General features: G+C 41.0%; 1 protein-coding gene across 1 annotated transcript in view; it reads left to right on the top strand.

Annotated features, from left to right (window-relative positions):
• Positions 1 to 22,672, top strand: part of gpr158a (G protein-coupled receptor 158a) — a 529,808-nt gene that overhangs the window by 304,082 nt on the left and 203,054 nt on the right. The window contains exon 4 of the mRNA XM_048614342.1: positions 16,302 to 16,516. Within this exon, the coding sequence (XP_048470299.1) occupies positions 16,302 to 16,516 (215 nt within the window). The remainder of the gene's footprint in view (positions 1 to 16,301; positions 16,517 to 22,672) is intronic.

Genomic DNA, 22,672 nt, shown 5'->3' with positions numbered 1-22,672 from the left:
TGCAGAAGCCCTTTACTGACTGACCCAAACAAAAGAGAGAAGAGCAGGCAAGAGCATAAATATGCTGCTTACTTTTATCCAGAGGCAGCTAAAGTGCTTAATAGCTTGCTAATGGATTTTAAGATATTGAAAACATGTTATTTTCAGGATATCTTCCTTTCTGGATAATTAGTTTCTCCACTCTCATTAGTTTATTGTATAATTTGTGCTCTTATGAGAGACTTGCCAGCAGCTGGGCTTCCCAATGGTTTATAATTTATTACCTCACATATAGCCATGTTGAATTGTTACCTTCAGTTTGTTGCAGATTAGTTGCATCAGCCAAGAGTGGATTGAGCTGTGAAGTGTGAAGTTCTCTTACCAGTCCTGTCATGTACCATTCCCTTCTGTGTGTACACCTGGCCCTGTAAATTTTCTGTGTTTTTGTTTTGAAACCAGCTTGAATGTTTTATTTTTTGTTTTATTTATACAGAAGTGCAGATAATGATAATGTTAATGTTAAACAATGCATCAAAGAAATGTGGTAACGAGCAATGTGCACATTATTCATTTTACAAAGGAGGCGTCAAACATAGGTGGGTTTGTCAGGGAGTCTGCAGGTGCCTTGAAGCCCTTGAGAAATCTTATAACTAAAGCTCCAGAAGGATAAAAGGAAAGATCGCAGCATTCCAAATGTCAGTGCCTAGTGGGAGAGACAAAAGAAAGGCCAACCTGTCAAGGTGAAGCTGTCAACCACTTCATTTCAAAAGTCAGTGAAAAGTAGGAATGATCTGTAAAAATCATGGAGTCGATTTTTCAATGTAGGGATTTCTGTTTTCTGAAAGAACTGCTTAAAAATGGACTGTTTTGCTGTTAACATAATTTTCAATTTGTTCTTTCAAAGATGTACGTCATCATCATTTGCCTATGAGGCGGAGGGTGCCCATTTAACCCATTTGAAAGGTCAAAAAATACATTAAAATAAAAACCAAAGGAACTGCGGATGCTGTAAATCAGGAACAAAAACAAATTTGCTGGAAAAGCTCAGCAGGTCTGGCAGCATCTGTGGAGGAGAAAACAGAGTTAACGTTTTGGGTCCGGTGACCTTTCCTCAGAACCTCGGGTCACTGGACCCGAAACATTAACTCTGTTTTCTCTTCCACAGATGCTGCCAGACCTGCTGAGCTTTTCCAGCAACTTTGTTTTTGTTCCCAAAAAATACATTATCCAACTTAATCTCTTTCTTCCAGTTCTGCACCTATTGCCCAAAAGTCTTTCTTATCAGCTTTTTCTATGATTCACAGATATTCAGTGGAGGCGATGGCTTTGAGGTATTATTGTTAGATTATTAATCCAGAGACCCAGGTAACATTCTGGCGATCCAAGTTTAAAGCCCACCATGGCAGATGGTGGAATTTCAATCTGATAGAAATCTGGAATGAAGTGTCTAATGATGACCATAATACCATTGATGATTGGCCAGAAAAACGCAGCTGGTTCACTAATGTCCTTTATGGAAGGAAAGTGCCGTCCTTATCTGGCCTACATGTGACTTTAGACCCACAGTAACATGATTGACTCTTAACTGCCTCCTGAGCAATTCGGGATATGTAATAATGCTGATCTAGCCACGAATGCCCACATCACATAAATTAATTTAAATATATATGTATTTTCCTCTCTTCGTGTCTTGTAGTGGAATTGTAGCACTTGGGGAATATGCCTTCATGTAACACTGCACTTGGTCTCAGTGGCAGTACCTTGAACACTTGTCCTTTAGCTACAAAAACAGAATTTGCTGGAAAAGCTCAGCGGGTCTGTGAAGAAAAGATCAGAGTTAATGTTTAGGGCCCAGTGACCCTTCCTCAGAAGGATCCTACCTTTAGCTATATTTCTCATGAAAGTAACCAACAGATATGAACAAACTAATGTGAGCTCCTTATCAAAGGATGATTCATTACTAATTCCAACACAAGGAGAAGGTCTCTCAGTTCCTTTTTTCAATCCAAGTGTTTCTTCACATACACTTTATTCTCATTGGAGAATAATGGAGAGGGGGTGGAAGGATTCCCAGGCTGACTATTATTTGATTGAATCACATCATGAACGCTCATTTCATCAGCAACAAGTGCTGGCATGGGATTTAAACCTGGAACTTCTGACCTAGAGGTAGGGGCCCTACGCTCTCTTCCAGTAGCAGTAACAGAAACCATTGCAAACTATGCCCAAACCTCAGCGAACATATTTAACTACATAAATTATTACATGCCAAAAAAATCTTTTCACTTTATTTTCACTGAATTTCCACCTTGTTGTCACATGACCAGGCTAAACTGGGAGTCATTTCTAATTCTGCGGGTGACTAGTGGAAAGTAGCGACAAGGAAGCATTTGACAATGTCAGTAAGGAAGAATTCTGAAGGAACTTACACCCACTTCAAGAAGCAAGACATCTTGATACGACAAATCATTGAGGTTGTGAGAGCTGGAGAAGTAGATGATCAAGCCTTAGATAGTGTTGTGTTTGAGTGTTTTTATTTCCAGAAAATTGTAACATAACATCTGATCAAAATCCCTTAAACAGTTTTTGAAAATGAAGCATTATGAAGCATGTGAAACATTGTCTAATGCCTTGATTGTTTTATCATTGTTGCTGTCTTGACACTTTGTCATTTCTCTGCTTTTCGTGACCTTTATAGGCCTCCTAAGCCAGCTCCTCCTGGTAACTTTTCCTTCAAATAATAGATCATTGACAGTGCATTAATCTCTATATTCACCAGGTCAAAACTTAGATGGCCAGCAGGAGGAGAGTCACAGGACAAGGGTGAATTGAAGTAAGTGAAGGAAAGGGGAAGGGTACGATACATGAGAGGCTGATGCCACCTTCCTCCACATTTGTTTAAGTCAGGGAGCCAGATCTCCTGGCCCTGATTTGAAGAGAGAGAAACAATTGAGCTGGTTGTTAAGGCCATCAATGGATCTTACTACAAGTTTTACAGAAACATAAGAGTTTGCTTGAAGGCGTCTTGGAGCCAATTGAATAGAGTGCTGAGGGTTAGAATATTGAATCCTTAGATAGAATACTGATTCTAAGCTGTGTTGACAATTCAAACAGCTGCAATCATAGACTTCACTGGATATGATTTCTGATGAGGTTGTTCAGATAAGCCCTGATGTGAGGACAGTCTTCCAATATATTGCTGAAACCATCAGCGCTGTTCGTCGCTAGATAAGAGGGCATGGAGACAAGGATTCTCTGAATGTAGTCAGTACAAGTATGTCCATGGTAGGTGGGGATCAGAATAGCAGTACTTCTAATCTACTCATTCATCCACTGCCACAATGGTGTAGCAGCAGAAGGCTGTCCCTCCAACTCAACAAAATAGGCGACAGCCATTTTGTGGCTCATTTTTTAGGCAATGCTTTGACAAATCAGAGTCAGCTTGCTTGGCTTAAAACTTAAACAAATCTTGGCAGTTAACGAAAGATATCCAGGCTCGGGGTGACAAGTAGCAGGTAACATTCAGACCACACAAATGCCAGGCTATGACCATCACCAATAAGAGACAATCTAACCACCACCCCTTGACATTTATTGGGTGTTACCATCACTGAATCCCCCACTATCAACTTCCTGGGGGTTACCATTGACCAGGAACTCAACTGGACTCACCATATAAATACAATGGCTAGAAAAGCAGCTCAGAGACTAGGAATACTGTGGCAAGTTATTCACCTCCTGACTCACCAAACCCTGTCCACTATCTACAAGGCATATGTCAGGAATGTGGTTAAATACTCCCCACTTGTCTGGATGGATGCAGCTCCAGCAACGCTCAAGAAGTTTGACACCATCCAAGACAAAGCAGCCCACTTAATTGGCACTACATCCACAAGCAACTACTCCCTCCACCACCGACACTCACTAGTAACAATGCATACTATCTACAAGATGTGCTGCAGAAATTCACCAAAGATCCTCAGACAGCACATTTCAAACTCATGACCACTTCCATCTATAGTGGCAAGGGTAGCTGATACATAAGAACATCACCATCTGCCAAAATCCCCTCAAAGTCTCTCACCATCCTGACTTGGAAATATGCCAACATTTGCTGTCACTGGGTCAAAATTGTGGAATTCCCTCCCTCATGGCATTGCGAATCAACGTAAAGCACATGGACTGCATGGTTCAAGAAGGCAGCTTATCACCACCTTTTGAAGGCCATTTAGGGACAGGCAACAAATGCTGCCCAGTGATGTCCACATCCCCCAATGAATAACTAAAAACTGTCATCATTAGCTCATGCATCAAGCATATCGACACGTTTATCAGTAAGATCCCACATGCCATTCAATCAGCTCTCTCCTCACACACAGCATAAATGTTGTATTCCTTTATATTGCTATTTTTGGTAAGTTGTCTTGATGAGTGCTTTGACAAAGTACCTTATGGAGGTCAGAGTGATGTGAACACTAGTGGGATTTATGGCAGAATCAGAAGATGAGTCTGATGAGGCCTATCTCGACATCAGGAGCATCTAACTATACCATTTATGCATTGCCAAGTGGTGAGGCAAGTTTCTTGCTATGGAACAGGGGGATTTCAATTAAAGGAGATTACAGCTTGTTAAATGCCTTATTAACATCATGGCTAACCTCAGTAACCTCAGCTTCCCATTTTACCTAATCTATCAAGCAAGCTAGACATGAGGAATTTTTGACATGGAAGTCACCCGGGTAGCTGACAACTTCAATTCATTTCTGGCTGCGACCGCCTTCAGCACCAATCAGTTTCTCAGTGCGCCAGCCACAGAGATCCTTTGTACATAGTCACTGGCATCCAATAGTTACCAGCCCTCATGACTGCCATGACACCTCCCTACCCAGCTGCAGGCCCTATAAGAAGCACAGATCCACGTGTTACACTGGCGACTTGCGGTGAAGGACTGAACCAGGCACACTTTGCTTGTGGGATAGGCACCAGCTTGTAGATTGGACCAGACTTCATCTTGGGACTGCTCATTTACTCTGTTAGTGCTCACTCATTTAGCACCACCCATATGCTCACAGCATCCATGCCTTGCCAGAAGCTATCAATACCACTGTATTAACATGTTCTTTAGTGCAATCTCACAGCCAGGTTGCTTGTCATGTTTGCCAAATGGATCTGTCTGCAACTGGGGAGAGGGACGGCTTACTGTATGGCACAATGAGATATCAATCTAACATCCACAGCATGTGCTAGCTGTCTGCACTGTAAACATACTACATGCTCATTCAACCAAATGGCTATGTTAGAAACAGGATGGGAGAAAGTCCTCATCCAGATAAGGGGTAGGGGGAATGCATCTTGTCGGGGGGTCCCAGTACCATCAGTCCCACTCACAGTCCAGGGGTTTGTCCATAGATAGTTATCCACTGCTCATTGTCAGGCCATCTCATTACAGTCCAGGGTGTGAATGACAGCCCCTATAGGGCCAGCACCAACAGGCAGTGGAATTGCATATTGTCAGTGGGAGGGCTGCAAACACAGTGGGCAGGGTTTGATCAGTCATATCAAGGATATGCTTGCCAAAGTTGGTCAGGGGTCTGTGGCAATTACAGTGATTCCTGAGGTCGTTGATCATTCCTGGTGTTATTTCCTTGTGGTGAGGTCTGTGCTGCAGCCTTGGCAAGAGTACTTGGAAACAGTCATCTAGACTTGAAACGTTAGCTTGCTCTCTCTCCATAGATGCTGTCTGACATGCACAACAGTATTTGTTGTTTTCAGACTTGGAAATGTAGCTGGCTTCCCCCAGGTGAAGGATGCCATTGACTACGTACATGTTACACTAAAAAAGCCGTATCACAATGCTGCAGAATTCATCATCAGGAGGGGTTTCCATTTGATTAAGGTGCATGTCATCATTGGTACGGCTTCCTTCAGATGTGTGCCCTCTACCCTGGCAGCTGCCACATCTCCTACTCCTGGAGCACAGTCGTGTACCTGGTGCATTTCAGGGTCCACTCGACTTGCAAATCTGGTTGCTGAGGGAGAAGGGCTACCCGCAGCAACCCAGGCTGATGACACCATTGTGCAACCTCCTGGTACATGAGGAGCACAGATATAATGTCCCCCATGTTTTGTCTAGGGCCATGGTGAAACAGAGGATAAGGCTACTGAAGATGCAGTCTCACTGCTTGTACTGGTCTGAGACAGCCCTCCCGTATATCTGGACAGAGTCATAGAGTCATATAACATGGAAACAGACCCTTCGGCCCAACTTGTTCATGCCAACTCAGTTTCCTAAACTGATCTAGTCCCATTTGCCTGTGTTTGGCCCATATCCCGTCTAAACTTTTCCTATTCATGTACCTGTTCAAATGTCTTTTAAATGATGTAACTGTACCCACCTCTACCAACTCCTCTGGCAGCTCATTCCATATATGCACCACCCTCTGTGTGAAAAAGTTGCCCTGCAGGTCTTGTTTAAATCTTTCCCCTCTCACTTTAAACCTATGCCCCCTTGTTTTGGATTCATCTACCTTTGGGAAAAGATCTTGGCAATTCACCTTATCTGTGACCATTATGATTTTCTAAACCTCTATCATGTCACCCCTCAGCTTCCTAAGCTCCAGGTAAAAAAGTCCCAGCCTATACAGCCTCTCCTCATAACTCAAATGCTGCAGTCTCAGTAAATCTAAATTGTAAATCTAAATGTCTTTTAAACGTAACTGTACCCGCATCCTTCGCTTCCTCTGGAAGTTCATTCCACACACAAATCACTCTCTGTGTAAAAACATATCCCTCTTGTCTTTTTAAATCTTTCTTCTCTCACCTTAAAAATATGCCCCATAGTCTTGAATCCCCTACCCTACATAAAAGGTACCTGTTATTCACCTTCTCTATACCCCTCATGATTTTATAAACCTCTATAAGGTCACTCCTCAACCTCCTATGCTCCAGTGAAAAATGTCCCAGTCTACCCAACCTCTCTCCATAACTCAAACCCTCCATTCCCAGCAACATCTTGGTAAATCTCCTGAGCCCTCTCCAGCTTAATAATATCCTTCCATAACAGGGCGAACCAGAATTGAATACAATACTCCAGATGAGGCCTCACCAACATCCTGTACAGCCTTGATATGATGTCCCAACTCTTATACTCAAAGGTCTGAGAAATGAAGGCAAGCATGCTAAATGCCTTCTTAACCATCCACCTATTTGTGATGCAAATTCAAAGAATTATGTACCTGAACCCCTAGGTCTCGCTGCTGTAAAACACAACCCAAGGCCCTACTTTTAATTGTATAAGACCTGCCTGTGGTTTGTTTTACCAAAACGCAATACCTTGCATTTATCCAAATTAAAGCCACCTGCCACTCCTCAGCCCATTGACCCAATTGTTCAAGATCTCTTTGTAACCTTAGATAGCTTTCTTCATTGCCCACTATGCCACCAATCTTGGTGTCATCTGCAAATGTGCTAACCATGCCTTCTACATTCTCATATAAATCATTTCTGTAAATGATGAAGTAATTTACTTGTATTTTCTTAACAAAGGATTTCTCTTCAATTGTGTTGCAATATTTGATCTTTCAGTAAAGAAATATTAAAGAAGTTAAGATACGATGGAGTCATAGAGTAATACAGCATGGAAACAGGCCCTTCGGCCCAAACTGGTCCATACTGACCATGGTGCCCACTCAGCTAGTTCCAAATACCCACATTTGGTCTATATTCCTCTAAAACCTTCTCATCCATGTACCTATCCCAATGTTTTTTAAATGTTGCTATTGTACATGCCTCAACCACTTTCTCTGGCAGCCCATCCCATATATGCACCCTTCTCTGCTTGAAGAAGTTGCCCCTCAGGTCCTTCTTAAATCTTTCCCTTCTCACCTTAAACCTATGCCCACTAGTTTTCAGTTCCCCATCCCTGGGAAAAAGACTATATGCATTTGTCTTATCTATGCCCCTCATGATGTTATTTGCCTCAATAAGGTCACCCCTTCCAAGGAATAAAGTCCTATCCTGGCTAACTTCTCCCCATAACTCAGGCCTACTAGTCATGGCAACATTCTCATAAACACCTCAATAAGGTCACCCCTCATTGTCCTACATTCCAAGGAATAAAGTACTATCCTGGTCAACCGCTCCCTATAGCTCAGGCCTACAAGTCCTGACAACATCTTTGTAAATATCCTTTGCACACTTTTCACTTTAACTATGTCTTTCCTATAACAGGGTGACCAAAACCATACACAATACTCCAAGTACGGCCTCAGCAATGACTTATGCAACTGTAACATAACGTCCCAACTTTTATACTCAATGCCTCGACCAATGAAGGCCAGCATGCTAAATGCATTCTTCACCACCCTGTGGACCTGTGACATCGCTTTCAATGAACTATGAACTTGTATCCCTAGGTCCCTCTACCACACATCACTCCTCAGGACCTTACCATTTACTGTATAAGTCCTACCTTGGTTTGACTTTCCAAAGTGCCACACCTCACACTTATCTGTATTGAATTGCATTTGCCAATCCTCAGTCCACTTCCCCATCTGATCAAGATCCCTCTGTAATTTTTGATAATATCCCTTGCTATCAACGATACCTCCTAACTTTGTATCATCCACAAACTCACTAATCATGCCTTGTACATTCACATCTAGATCATTTATGTAAATAACAAATAACAAAGGTCCCAGTACCGTTCCGTGTTGCACACCAATAGTCACAGGCCTCCAGTTAAAGAAGCAACCATCACCCTCTTCTTCCTGCCATCGAGCCAATTTTGAATCCAATTGGCTAGCTCTCCCTGGATCCCATGCGACCTAACTTTCATGACTAGGCTGCCTTGTGGGACCTTATCAAAGGCCTTACTAAAATCCACATGGCCAACATCCACTGCCCTACCCTCGTCTATCCTGTTGGTTACCTCTTCGAAAAACTCTAATAGATTTGTCAGACATGACTTCCGCACTCAAATCCATGCTGACTATCCCTATCAGACGATGTGGCACAAGCTTTTTCTTTAGAAATAAGCTATTGTCTGTGCAACTTGATTTTGAAAAAATAAGACTGATAGCTTTTTCTGAGAATGTCATTCAAAATTTTGTAAAATCAGAATTCATTTTGTTTTAATTACTTACCACAGCTGTCAGGAGGCCTGCCATGTTCTGTTTATTTGTTATCATTTTAGAATTAAAAATGAGGCATAATGTTTGAATGAAATGTGTGTAATCATGACTGCCACACTGTGTGTTTGCCTTACAATTAACTTATTGAGTACTATCAGTCAGCTTGTCAATTCATACCATTTTCCCAAGCCATTTCTGGCCAATACTGGTCACCCTCACCACTAATTTCAAAGAAAGCTGCTTCCAAAGGTCTGACAATCTTTGTGGTATGGATTTCACCTTTCTTGACTAGTTTTATTCCAGTGTAAGACGTATGGGATATCGAGAGTCCAGTAATGTTGTTAGTATCAAATAGACCTAGTAACCAATCACATTGAAGAATTGACAGATAACAAACCAGGAAATAAAAACTACTGATCATCCTTCACTTTTCAAGCATTCTGGTGAGCAAAATAAAGGTCAAGAAGTATGCATAGGATTAAGTTAGTAGATTAATTGTCATAAATATGTTTTAAAGATTTTTTTGTTGTAATAGAGATAGTTGACATTTCACAAATATAAAATTAAGTTTTCATGGCCAGAAAGATTGTCCGAAAGCAACTAAGAATTATTATTCCATTAAATATACCTCTTTCATGGAGGCATAAGTTTTTCAGGAGTTTTTCCAACAAGACTAACAATGTATAGAGTGGAAATTAATATTAAATCGAGTGATTTTAAGATTTCTGTCTGTTAGAATAGTACGCTCTGTGGAGGAGGAGGAAATCATTTACAACAGCTTTTGGATTTACTTCTTGCATCACCATATGCGCACTTAAATGCAGAAATCTAGATGTTGCTGTCAGTTTCACAGTTATAATGGCAGTCAACACTAACAGTTTTGGTATCACTTAGAACCACCAAAAAATGGAATAAGTGTCCTTAGCAAAAATAAATATATGATCTAGGGAGCAAGGAAGTAACATCTTTGCAATCCCAGGTTACCTTATCACCCAAGTAGCTTTGTGACAATGTAATTCAAATACTTACAGATGAAGACAAACTTCTACAGGACTGACTTGCTGAAAATTATCTATAATTGACCCAACTTTTTACAGAAACATTTTGAGCCAATTAACATGACTTAGCTATCTGATGGAGGTTATTTGATCTAACCTTAAGTTCATTTGCAGAAGAGTTATAATGCTACAGATGCACATAGCGCTTCAATCCAATGTGGCACTTTTTGTTTCATCTCCTGACAATTTATTTGGGCATCACTGCAATTCTGGTTGATCAGCTTTCTCTATGTCAGTTACCCATTCCTTTTCCAATCTCCATCGGCACCATATCTTTTCATCTGGTCTTAGGGCTACCTCTTCTTCTCTAACAGTCTCATCTCCATCATTTGTCTCGCTGTGTTTCCTCTCTTGCTCCAGAATCGTTGACCATGTCATTTTAAACTTTTCTCAGCTCATTTTTATGATATTTCCTCATGGACTCTATTATGCACGGATTCCTGATTTTGTCCAATCACATTATTCCACATATCTATCTCAGCAACTGCATCTCATAGGACTAAGTCATTCTTCCTCTTTTTTACTCATAGGGTCATACAGCACAGAAACAGACCCTTCGGTCCAACCAGTCCATGCCAAACATAAATTAACTAGTCCACCTGCCTGCTCATGGCCCATAGTCCTCCAAATTTTTCCTATTCATGTATCTATTCAAATGTCTTTTAAATGTAATTGTACTGCATCCTATTGCCCAAGTTTCTGCACTATAGAACAAGGCCAGTCTCACAACCTACTTGGAGATATTTCCTTTCAGTTTCTGTGATACCTTTCTTTCACATAATACTCACCTGCTGCCCTTCCAATGAGTGCCACCAGACATAATTCATTGCTTAATTTTCATACTTCCATCTTCTTTTGCTACTCAAGTTAGGACCTTAAAAGTACTCAATTCCTCCAAGTTTTCAACCGTAATCTTTATAACCTCACTCTAATCTGCTCCCCTAGCTCAAATTGGAAGTCCATACATTGGTTCTGACTTCTTTTAAGGTCCATCATCACATCTTCTGATATTGCAGCAGTGTCAATGTTGCCTCACTGCCAGCTAGAACACTGCTCAAAGTCCACCATTCATATTACTTAGGCGGGACTATTAATCCCGTGAGGATGAGGCTAATTGTCTGAGGCCATGGGTTCAAATCTCCCAGTGGCAGCAGAAATTTAAATTTGGCTAATCAAATTTGGAATTGAAAACGAGGGCAGGATTTTCCCCACCCAATTTGTGGTGGAGAAAGTAGCTGGAGAGGAGGTAATTGGACAGGTTGGCATTGGGGGGTGAAGGGGGAATAGACAAAGAAACAGAAACTATGACTCACACATGCCATAAAAGCTAGAGTGCAGTTATTACCAGAAAATGCAGAACAAGCAGAGTGTTTTTTTTTGGTAAACCGGAAGTATGTCACTTGTGAAAACAACCTTTCATAATGTGTTTCAATTGAGAGTGAATTCCTAACCAACAAAGGACATACTCAGTTGTGATAAAATGGTATAATTACTATAAGTACGTGTGACAAACTTAACCCTATGTTGATTAAAAGATGCATATGAACTACACCATTGGACATGCATAATAGTAAGTAAGTGTAACTGGTTTAGGGTAGCTTATGTGTGATACTTGGCTACATGTGATAGATCCCCTTTGCATATGCTCGAATGAACCAGTGAACAAATCTACTTGGGCCTCATCTAAGTCACTTCAGCAATTAGTATTAGAGCCCACCACTGAATGTAGCCTGAAGCTATGAGCCGCACAGCCTTGTCCTCTTTAAACAGACCAAATAGGGGTTTGTGGTCTATTATTATCACAAATTTTCATCCATAAAAGTATTAGTGGAACTTCTGGGCTTCAAATATGACCACCAATCCTTCTGGTTTCTGCCTCTACTTTTGTCCATAAGGCAATTGGCACTGGCTGGGCCTGGCAGAATAGTGAAATTGCTTCCTGATCAACATGCAAGGTGGCTTTGGCTCCTCTGATAGTTCCAAGACCTTCCTGAAAGACTTCCGGGTATTTAACTAGAACTTCACTCAAAAAGTAATTTTCTAATTGAAAAATTATGTGCCAATCAAGCGAATCTCTCACAACCAATTTCACTTCAACAAGCTTGGGTCTGAGCCTTTTACTACAACCACAGATAGCTGAACTAGCTGCTTTTCGGAAGAGACAGGAACCAAAGTTGTACATTGGTATACATTATCAGACTAGCTGACATTTTCTGCAAACTTAAAGCTTGGAGTCCAGAGCGAATTTTGTCAAAAATTGGTTCTGCAATCACTGATACTGCTGCGCCAGTATCGATCTCCATTAGAACTGAGTGACTATTTAACCATATGTTTATTTCAATTGGTTCTGACATGGATGTTGCTAAGCAATTTAACTGTTCCAAACCAGATGTAGGTGGACTTTCCAGGGTGTGCACCCTCCGGAATATTATGTTATCTTACTCAATTTAGGTCTAGTGGGACTCTAGCTGTCTCGAGTCTGCATTCTAGCAGCAACTACAATGACTTTCTGGCCAGATCCTAAAGTAAACTTTAACCATTTGGCTGAGGCTTGGCTTTGCTTTGGGGATTTGCTGTGGGCCGACATAGAATCCCTCTGTTCAGGATATGTCCTGAGTGAAGCTATGCAATTTCCTGCACTCAAGTGGTGCTCCCCAAGCTCAGTCCGACTGGTGAGGGTGTCCACTTCCATTGGAATACCCTGCAATCCATATGCTCCACTTGCTGCACTTTCCAATGATAAAACCAGTTGCAGTCAAGTTAGGCGTCAGCTAGTAGGTGCTTTTGCATAGTTACATCATTAACCCCACATACCAAACAGTCTTGCAGCATCTCATTACGTGTTAAACCAAAATCACCTGCTAGTCATCTTAACCCAGTCAAGAATCCCGATACGTATTCCCCTGGTTCTCAAATTGCCGAGTAAAAACAAAAGCATCTCAGAATTAGAGGAGGCTTGATATTCATGAACTAAGTCTATCAATTCTGAAAGATTTTAGTATCTGGCACCTCAGAGAAAGTTAGGCTCCTAATAACTGTAAAAAGCTGCAACTCTACCAGGAGAATTACTCACCCCTTTTCGTCTGCCATAACGTTGTTTGCCTGGAAAAAATAACATATTCTTTCCCCATAATGGGCCCAATCCTCAATGACTAGATTGAACAAGTCAGGCTTCCCAAACACAGGCATGATGTAAGAAATGTTTACCCCAACTCAAACATAACTGCTGTGAGAGTTTCTTCAGGAAAGTGCTTCACTCTCGATGCCACTGAAATAAGTCAACAGAGTCCAATATCCTGTCATCAAGTCACCCTTTATTTACACATGAGCAGTCCTTGGCTGTAGTATTGTGTTTTCAGTGTCAGCTCTCAGAGTGTCAACATCTTTGACATCCCTGTTTACATCTGTCAACCAGGGCTCCCTGATTGGATCAGATTAACAGCCCCAATCAGGGAACTCATATTCTGTGAGGTCCACCTGGTTGACCTTAATACAATCACTACAGTCCCTGCTGCCATGTCTAAACTCATGTCCCATTTCCTTGTGATTCCTAATCCCAGAAACTATTCCAAACAATAGCAACCATTGTTGCCTGTGATCCTCCCTCTGAGTTTCTGGTGAATGGTGCTGCCAAGTTCGGGCAATGTTGGCAGCAGGCGGGACTTCCCGCACTGGCTTCCGAATTATTGCAGAAATTACACCAGCAGCCACACAGCCTGCCCGATTCTGCGGCAATCAGGCTGCCTTCTGAACAAAGGTTGGCTGTGGGCTTCTTTCCACGAAACCTTCCCACTTTTGGACTTAGTCTCTAAATGGTAAAATTCTACCCCTAGTCTCAATAATGGTAAGTATAAAACCATCATCAGTTGGTTCATTAATTTCCTTTATGGAAGAAAAACTGCAATTCTTACCAGGTCTGGCCTACCTTTGAATCTAGATCCACAGCAAAATAGTTTATTCTGATTTGTCCTCTGAAATGACCCAATAAGGCACTCAGTTCAAGGCCAATTAGGGATGGGTAATAAATGCCAACAATACCCACAGTCCATGAAAATATGAAAAAAAATGACATGAAGCCTGCAAAGTGGGTAGGAGCTGCAGGTGCCGAAGATTAAATGGTCATGTCACCCCACTTGATCTCTGATCTGAAGAAATGGTTCCTTAAATCTTGGGCATAGTATTTATAATCACAATGTACAATTGAAAGTACTGATTTAGGTTAAAACATTTGGGAGATGAAAAGAAAATTCAGATGTCGACATCAGGATGTTCGGCTGGCCTTATCAACCACAGTGCCAATCTAGTTCGATAGCTTTTCAATGATGGGCAATGATTAAATTTATTTTTGAAGTCTTTTCCAGATGATTCCACCAGATCCTGCAGGTAAGTTTTATAGTTGTATTTTTGATCCTCAGGAAATTGGTTAAATGGTTATGTGATCAGACTTGTGGACAAATTTAATTCCAGGCAGCATTGAGATCAGCCTATGCTGTAAATATCAACGTGCTCATCACGGGAGATGTGCTCAAATTACAGCTGTTAGAGAGAGTCTGTACTACTGTAATACCTTCCCAACTCTGTCCTTCAGGCTAATGCAGTTTTGATACTTGATACTTCATAAAGTACAGCAAGGGTGACATACTATTTTCATCACATATTTGAGCACACCATGATATGCTGTGGGTTGGCATATGCCAAAACGTAAATTGTAAGTTATCTTAATGTGACAATGTCTGGTTAATGTCACAAGTGTTATGTTGATTGATACAGCTGGACTGGAAATTAGTCCATTAACATAGCTTGCTCGAAGCCAACACAGTAACAAATCTCTGTGTGACAAGATCATTGACCCTTTCCTTTTATATGTGCTAAAACAACTTGATAAAGCTGACAGCTGACAGTATTTTATTATTTTTCATCAGTTCTTTGTGTAGGATGTGTCATGAGTTTTGGGTAAGAAGTTAATGTTTAAAACTCAGTACGGTTTTGAGAGAATTCTGTGTTTGACAGCCATGAACTGACAGCGATGATCTAAGTCAGAGGTGGCATCATGTCACATCGTGTAAATCTAATTGACATTTTTTTTCACTTGACTTTGTTTTTGCAAAGGTATCAGTATGTGGATGAATGAGACAATTATGTCGACATGGCTCTGGAGCCTTTACTACTTAACAACCTAAAATTACAACCGACAACATCAGATGTATTGTTATCTCTTGGGATCATGTATGTTTCTTACCTGAATTGGATTCTTGTCTTTGATTACAATCTCTCTCATGCATAATTAGTGAATCAATTAATAGCATATAAGGATGCAAGATTACAGTCAACAGGAAAGTCTGGATTTTCTTGCACAGTGATGTCTCTGATGGTGTTATATAAGTTCTCTTAAGATGATGGAGTTGTTTCTTTGTCAAAAACCTTGAGTAATTTATCTCATATTACATAGTACTATTACTAGTGTCTGTATTTGATGAAAAGACCATGTCAGAGTTTGCAAATCTTAAATCACCATATTAACAGAAGCCATGCCACTCTAAACAAATTATATTTTGGGCCTTTTCTCATTTGGCTAGCAGCATTTATTTCTATATCATTTTCCTCTCATTATAGATGTTTCTATCAAGCAATGCAGCCTGGTCTTGAAATTCAATTCACACTTTGCCCATTTTGTTTTGGAGGAGTTAATATGGCAGGCAGGATATGTACACTAATTCTGTATAGAAAGTAGGCACCCACGTAAGATTGAGATTCTTGGTAGATACTTTAAGCACATATCAGAAGCATTATATCCATCGATACATTCAGCACAATGCTAGAATTATTCTGAAAGCACTTAACTCATGTAATTATGGACTGAATTAAAGTTGAAATTGGGCATAGAGTTCACCCACACTTTGGCATTAGGAACAGATGAGATAGGAGCAGGAGACACCTTGAACCTGCTCCATCATTCGACTATATCACAAACAGTCTTCTGACTCAATATCACTTTCCCACTGTTTTCCCATGGACCTTGATGTATATTAATATCCAGAAATCTTTTGATCTCTGTGTTGAAAATACAATTGTCTCACTAGTACATTGTCTGCTCACAGGAGCCTAAAAGCTTTTACGTTGTTGTATATTGCAGGGAAGATTAAGCAGCATGCCATTTCCCAGGGCCACCATGGAAGTGAATATGAGTGCCTTCCCTGCAGGAATGGATGCAGCTCATGTCAAGATGACAGTCCCTGTCATGCAGAGGAGGACAAGCACCTACGCATTGCCATTGTCGCATTCCAAGCTTTCTGTATGCTGTTGGATTTCCTTGCAATGCTAGTGGTCTACCATTTCCGCAGGTGTAAGGTAAATATTAAGACTCTAATAATATATTGATGCTGTAATGAGGATGTTAACAAAAGTCTGTACTTCAAATTGCAGAGAGGTATGAAAATCAGGGGTAAAATTCCATCAGGAATATTGTTTCCATGAATATACTCAACTTCAGAGGTTCCACATCAGGGTTCTCTTGTGGCTCAGTGGTAATGTACCTACCCCTGGGTTCAAGTCCCACCTGCTCCAGTGGTGTGTAATGACATGTCAGAACAGGCTGATTAGAAATAAAAGATTAAAAAGAATATATATTATATGATCAACTTCAGAAACCATTACTAATCCAGTGTTGGACCAGGTACTTTAGTGCCAGTAGCACTTTATTGCATAGGGTCAATACTGTGCCACTGAGTATCAGAGTAGAGGTTCACACCAGTGATTACATCTCATGTTATGATGACAGAATGATGGGAGCAGGCTGAGACCAAGCACATTTTCACTGAATAAAGCAAGGAAAAGAAGTTAAGAAGTAACTTGGTGAATTCTAGAAGTAAATTTCCGACAGTTTTTGTTCCTTTTTTGTTGGCCATGCAAATGAATTGAAAATGGTGGAAACTGAGAAAGTCGGAGTTCACAAAGTCTGCTAATGCTCTGAATAATTTTAGCAGATTTTCCAAGTGTCAGCCATGCCTACGTGGTGTCATTTTTGCTTTTCATTCAGAGGTTCATCGGCTCAAACCACATTCCAGGAATGGTGCATATATTCTCTCAGCTGGCAATTCAATTCATTACTGAAAGTGTGCAGCATTGTCAGAGATTCTATCATTCAGATGTACATAACTGTAAGAGGGGCAGATGCAGAGTGCTGCAAATGGCTAGCTGAAGTCTTTACATTTAGTTTAGGTGGCTCCTTCTCTTGGCACTTGGAAAAATAAAAGCAGAATGCACTCCGCAATGGTTGGTGTTATACAATCCGTGAAATGCAAATGCTCACAGCAATGCAGAATGTATTATGTTACAGTGAGGTGCTGAATTTTGGACTTTTCTATGAAAGAATAACCCAGTGAGAAAGTAAGGAGATTAGAATTGATTAAAAGAGGGAATTTTAATTCCCATGGCAAAGCAGACACTGGGTTAAGAGAATTAAAATGGAGCAGGTTAAGTTCCTGCTCAAATCATGAGAGGTATAGATGAGGTGAATGGCAGGTATCTTTTCCCTGTTGTGGCGACTTCAAGACTAGGAGGCATATGTTTAAAGTGAGAGGAGAAAGATGTAAAGAAGACATAAGGGGCAACTTTTATACACAGAGAGTGGCTTGCGTGTTGAATGAATGTCTTGAGGAATTGGTGGATATGGGTACAGTTACAACATTTAAAAGACATTTAGATAAGTATATGAATAAGAAAGGTTTGGGCCAAGTGCAGGCAGGGGAACTAGTTTAATTTGGGATTGTGATTGGCATAGGCTGGTTGGACCGAAGGGTCTGTTTCCATGTTGTGTGACTCTATAACTATGAAAATTGTTGCCATGTGCTATACATTGAACCCCTGCTACCGTATAATCATCAAGCATTGTATTGCCCACTCAACTGCCATGTTCAGTGAGACCAAGGTTTCTAATTATAAAGTGATTAATCTTTTCTTTATAGGACCAAGAGGAACCCCATAAGGAAAGTCTAGGTTTAGATTTAGTCTAGACCTCATTCTGCGCCCAATTATTTTCATGTGTTAAAAATGAGATCTACCCTTGAGAGCAGCTAGTTCCAAATTTTTTCATTCAGTAAGGGCTGTGGTATTTGCAGGCTAGGACAGCATTTGTTGTCCATTCCTAATTGCCCTGGAGAAGGTTGTGGTGAGTTTTTCATGGATTTAGAAGGTGCTGTCCAAGGAGCTTTGGTGAATTTCTGCAGTGCATTGTGCAGATAGTGCACATTGCTGCTACTGATCATTAGTGATAGAGGGAGTGAATGTTTGTGGATGTGCTGCTAATCTAGCAGATTGTTTTGTCCTGGATGTGCCAAAAATTTTGAGGGTTGTTGGAAATGCAACTGCAGTTTGTAGACTGACTTTGGGGAGTCACGAGATGAATTACTCACTGCAGAATTCCCAGCCTCTTGACCTTTTCTTGCAGTATTTATATGGTTAGTCTAGTTCAGTTTCTGGTCAATCAGGACCATCAGGATGTTGATAGTGGGAAGTTTGGAGATAGTAAGCCATGGAATATCGAAATGTAATGGTTAGATTCTCTGTTGTCGGAGACAGCCATTGCCTGGTACTTGTGTGGTATGGACATCACTTGCACTTGTCAGCCTGAGCCTGGAAATTGTTCAGGTCTTGATGCATTACGACACACACTGCCTCAGTATTTGATAAGTCATGAACATACAATCATCACCGAACACCCCCAACTATGATGGGGGGATGATCATTGATGAAACAGCTGAAGATGGTTGGGCCTAGGTCACTACCCTGAGGAACTCCTGCTGAAATGTCCTAAAGTTGAGATGACTGACCTCCAACAATCAGAACAATCTCCCTTGATGGTCGTTTTGACTTCAAACAGTGTAGTATTTTTCTCCTGATTACCTTCGACTCTCACTCTGCTACAGCTCTGTAATGCCACACTTGGTCACATGCTGCCTTGGTATCACTATTATTCACACCTAAACTTTGTAGTTTAGCTGTTTTGACTGTGTATGAACCAAGACGCTGCAGTGAAGTCAGGAGCTGAGTGGCCTTGTTAGAACCCAAATTTGGTTTCACTGAGCAGATCGTTGCTGAGCAGGTGCTGCTTGATAGCACTGTTGATGACACCTTCCATCACTTTACTGATGATCGAGAGGAGGCTGATGGGGCAGTAATAGCCAGGTTTGGATTTATCCTGCTTTTTTTTGCATACAGGACATACTTGGGCAATTTTTCACACTGTGTGGTAGATGTAGCTGTACTGGAACGGCTTGGCAAACCCCCAGCTTACCGGAAGCATGAGCAAATGTGCCCGGAGAGTTGACCTCATTTTACAGTGTGAGATCAACTGATTTTTTGCAATCAAACACATAATTGGCAGTGAGGAGTCAGAACTGTATGTAGTAATTCATAAAGTTGGAGATAATACAAAATGGAAAGTTGATTGATGACGTAGTATTGAAGGAGCAAGTTTAGACTGGCAAAGATTTGCTGAATAGAAAGTAACATCATGAAACCATATCGACAATGTGACAATATTGGGTGTCTCCTTTGGCAATGGTGATTGCAATGTAATGCAGTTGTACCTCCATGGAAATGGTGAAAGCTATCTCATGGCCCAAAGCAAAAACTTCATTCCTAAAGATTTTATTCCATCATTCTTTTCTTTTGTGATAAGAATGTTACGCTTGGTCAGGCATTTTACAAATTGCCTTGAAATCCATTTAACATTCTCAATCTTATCTAATGTTTAATTTACAATACATTTCTAGGTACCTTTTTTCAAGCAGGAGCACATTTACTTTTATTTGCTTCTATTAAGTCTGCCCCTAGGTAGCGGTTTATTAGCTTGAAACATATTCTGGCAACATGCCATAAAAAGGTGAATGAAAATAAACCTTGTGAGTCCAAATGTCATTTACGTTCACTAACAATTCTGCACAATAGAATCATGAATAATGCTGTAGCTGATCATAAGAAAGTTATATTTCTACATGCAAATATGTGGTTTGCATTGCATCAATGACCTACAATTATATGATGCCTTTAAATAAAATAACAATTTCAAGGCACATAACAAGAGTGTTTTCAAATAAAATTTCATGCAGGTCTACATTAGGAGATGTTTGGACAGATCCTTAAGCCTTGCTCAAAGAGCAAGGTCTGAAGAGCTTCTAAACAGAGGAGAGAGAGCTGTCAAGGTGTAGATGGTTAGGAAAGGAGATCCAGTGCTTAAGCCCAAGATTGTTGAAGGCTGGTCCAGTGATAGTGAAGCAATTAAAATTTGGATGCCAAGAGGTGAAAATTAGAGGTTTATAGATATTTTGGAGGACCCTGGAGCTGAAGAAAATTACAGAGATAGAGAGGAGGTGACGATATCTGATTTTTAAAATTCATTCATGGGTTATGGACTTTGGTGACTGGGCCATCATTTATTGCCCTTCGCTAATTACCCATTACTAAGTGGCGGTAAGCTGTCTTGTCGAACCATTTGCAGGTAGACCCACAATGTTGTTTGGGATAGAATTACAGGTCTTTGAACTGGTGAAACAGAGGGAATGGAGATATATTTTCAAGTCAGGATGATGTGTGGCTTGGCTATTCCAGTGTAAGTGTCCCTCTGGATAGTAGTGGTCATGGGTTTGGAAAGTGCTGGAAAAGGAGCTTTAGAGCATTTCTACAGTGCATCTTGTAGAAGATACACACTGCTGCTACTGGGCATTGGTAGTGGATGGGGTGAGTACTTATACATGAGGTACCAATCAAAAGGGCTGCTTTGTCCTGGACAGAGTCAACTTTCTTGAGTGCTGTCAAATCTGCAGCTGCAGATGATAGACAGGAATCAGGGAGTCAGGAGGTGAGTTACTCGCTGCAGGATTCTTAGCCTCTGACCTGATCTTGTAGCCATAATAATTACATTGCTAGTCCAGTTCAGTTTCTGGTTGATGGTAGCCACCAGGATGTTGATAGTGGGGCATTCAGTGATGGTAATGCAATTGCATGATAAGGGATGATGGTGAGACTTTCTGTTGTTGGAGACGGTCATTGTCTGGTATTTGTGTGACGCAGATGTTACTTGCTGCTTGTCAGCCCAAGCCTGGAATCTGTCCAGGTCTTGTTGTATTTGGATATGGACTGTTTCAGGATCTGAGGAGTCACAAATAGTGTTGAAAATTGTGCACTCCTTGATGCCTCACTCGGTTGAATGCAGCCTTGATGGCAAGAGCAGTCACTCTCACCTCAATTCTGTAATTCAGGTCTTTTGGCCATGTCTGAACAAGGCTGTAATGAGATGGGGATCGTAATGACTTCAGTGGAATCCAAACTGAACATCAGTCAGCAGGTTGTTGCTGAGCAAATGTTGCTTGACAGCATTGTTGATGAGTCCTCCCATTATTTACTGATGATCAAGAACAGAGTGATTGGGTATTAATTGGCCAGGTTGGATTTGTCCTGCTTTTTGTGCATAGGACATACCTGGGAAATTTTCCACATTGTTAGGTACATGCCAATGTTATAGGTGTACTAGCACAGCTTGGCTGAGGCACAGAAGGTTCTGGAATGCAGGTCTTCAGTACTATTGCCGGAATATTGTCAGGGCTTGTAGTCTTGGCATATCCATGCCTCCAACTGTTTCTTGGTAACACATGGAGTGAATTGAGTTAGCTGAAAGCTGACATCTGTGATGTTGGGGACCTTTAAAGAAGGCTGAAATAGCTCATCCACTTGACATTCTGACTGAAGATTGTTGCAAATTCTTTGGTCTTTCCTTTTGCTCTGCTGTGCTGGTGTCTCCATCATCAAGGCTGAGAATATTTGTGGAACCTCCTCCTCCGGTGAGTTCTTTAATTGTCCACCATCATTCACACCTGGACTTCAGAGCTTAGGTCTGATCAAGTGAAATAAACCAAAGAACTGCAGATGCAGGAGGTCTGAAACAAAAACAAAAATTACTGGAGACATTATCTGTCAAGGCAAAGCAGAGTTAACATTTCAAATCCGGTGACCCTTCCTGATTGTTCTAATGAACGGTCACTGGACTCAAAACTTTAACTCTGCCTACTTCCCACTTTTGGTAGTGGACATTGAATTTTCCCCACCCAGAGTACATTCTGCACATTTGTCACCCTCAGTGCTTCTTCCAAATGTTGCTCAACATGGAGGAGTACACATTCAGCAGCTGTGGGTGGTGGTACCTGGTAATCAGCAGGCAGTTTCTTTAACCGTGCCTAACCTAATGTCTTGAGAATTCATTGGATCCGGATTCAATATTGTAGGCTCCCAAGGCAACTTCCTCCAAATTTTATACCACAGTGCCACTAACTCTGCTGGATTTGTCCTGACAGTGAGACAGGACATATCCAGGGATGATGATGGTGTTTTCTGGGACATCACATGTAAGATGTAAGATACGCAATACATACTGGAAAGTGATTGACACAGGGTTTATACAACTGTACATTCACAATGGGAAAATACATGGATTTCATTATTAGTCACAAA

Source organism: Rhincodon typus, chromosome 2 (assembly GCF_021869965.1).
Source record: "Rhincodon typus isolate 14 chromosome 2, sRhiTyp1.1, whole genome shotgun sequence".
In the NCBI taxonomy this organism is placed as follows: Eukaryota; Metazoa; Chordata; class Chondrichthyes; order Orectolobiformes; family Rhincodontidae; genus Rhincodon; species Rhincodon typus.
Note: the sequence above shows the minus strand (reverse complement) of the source record. Positions and strands in the feature narration are given on the sequence as shown.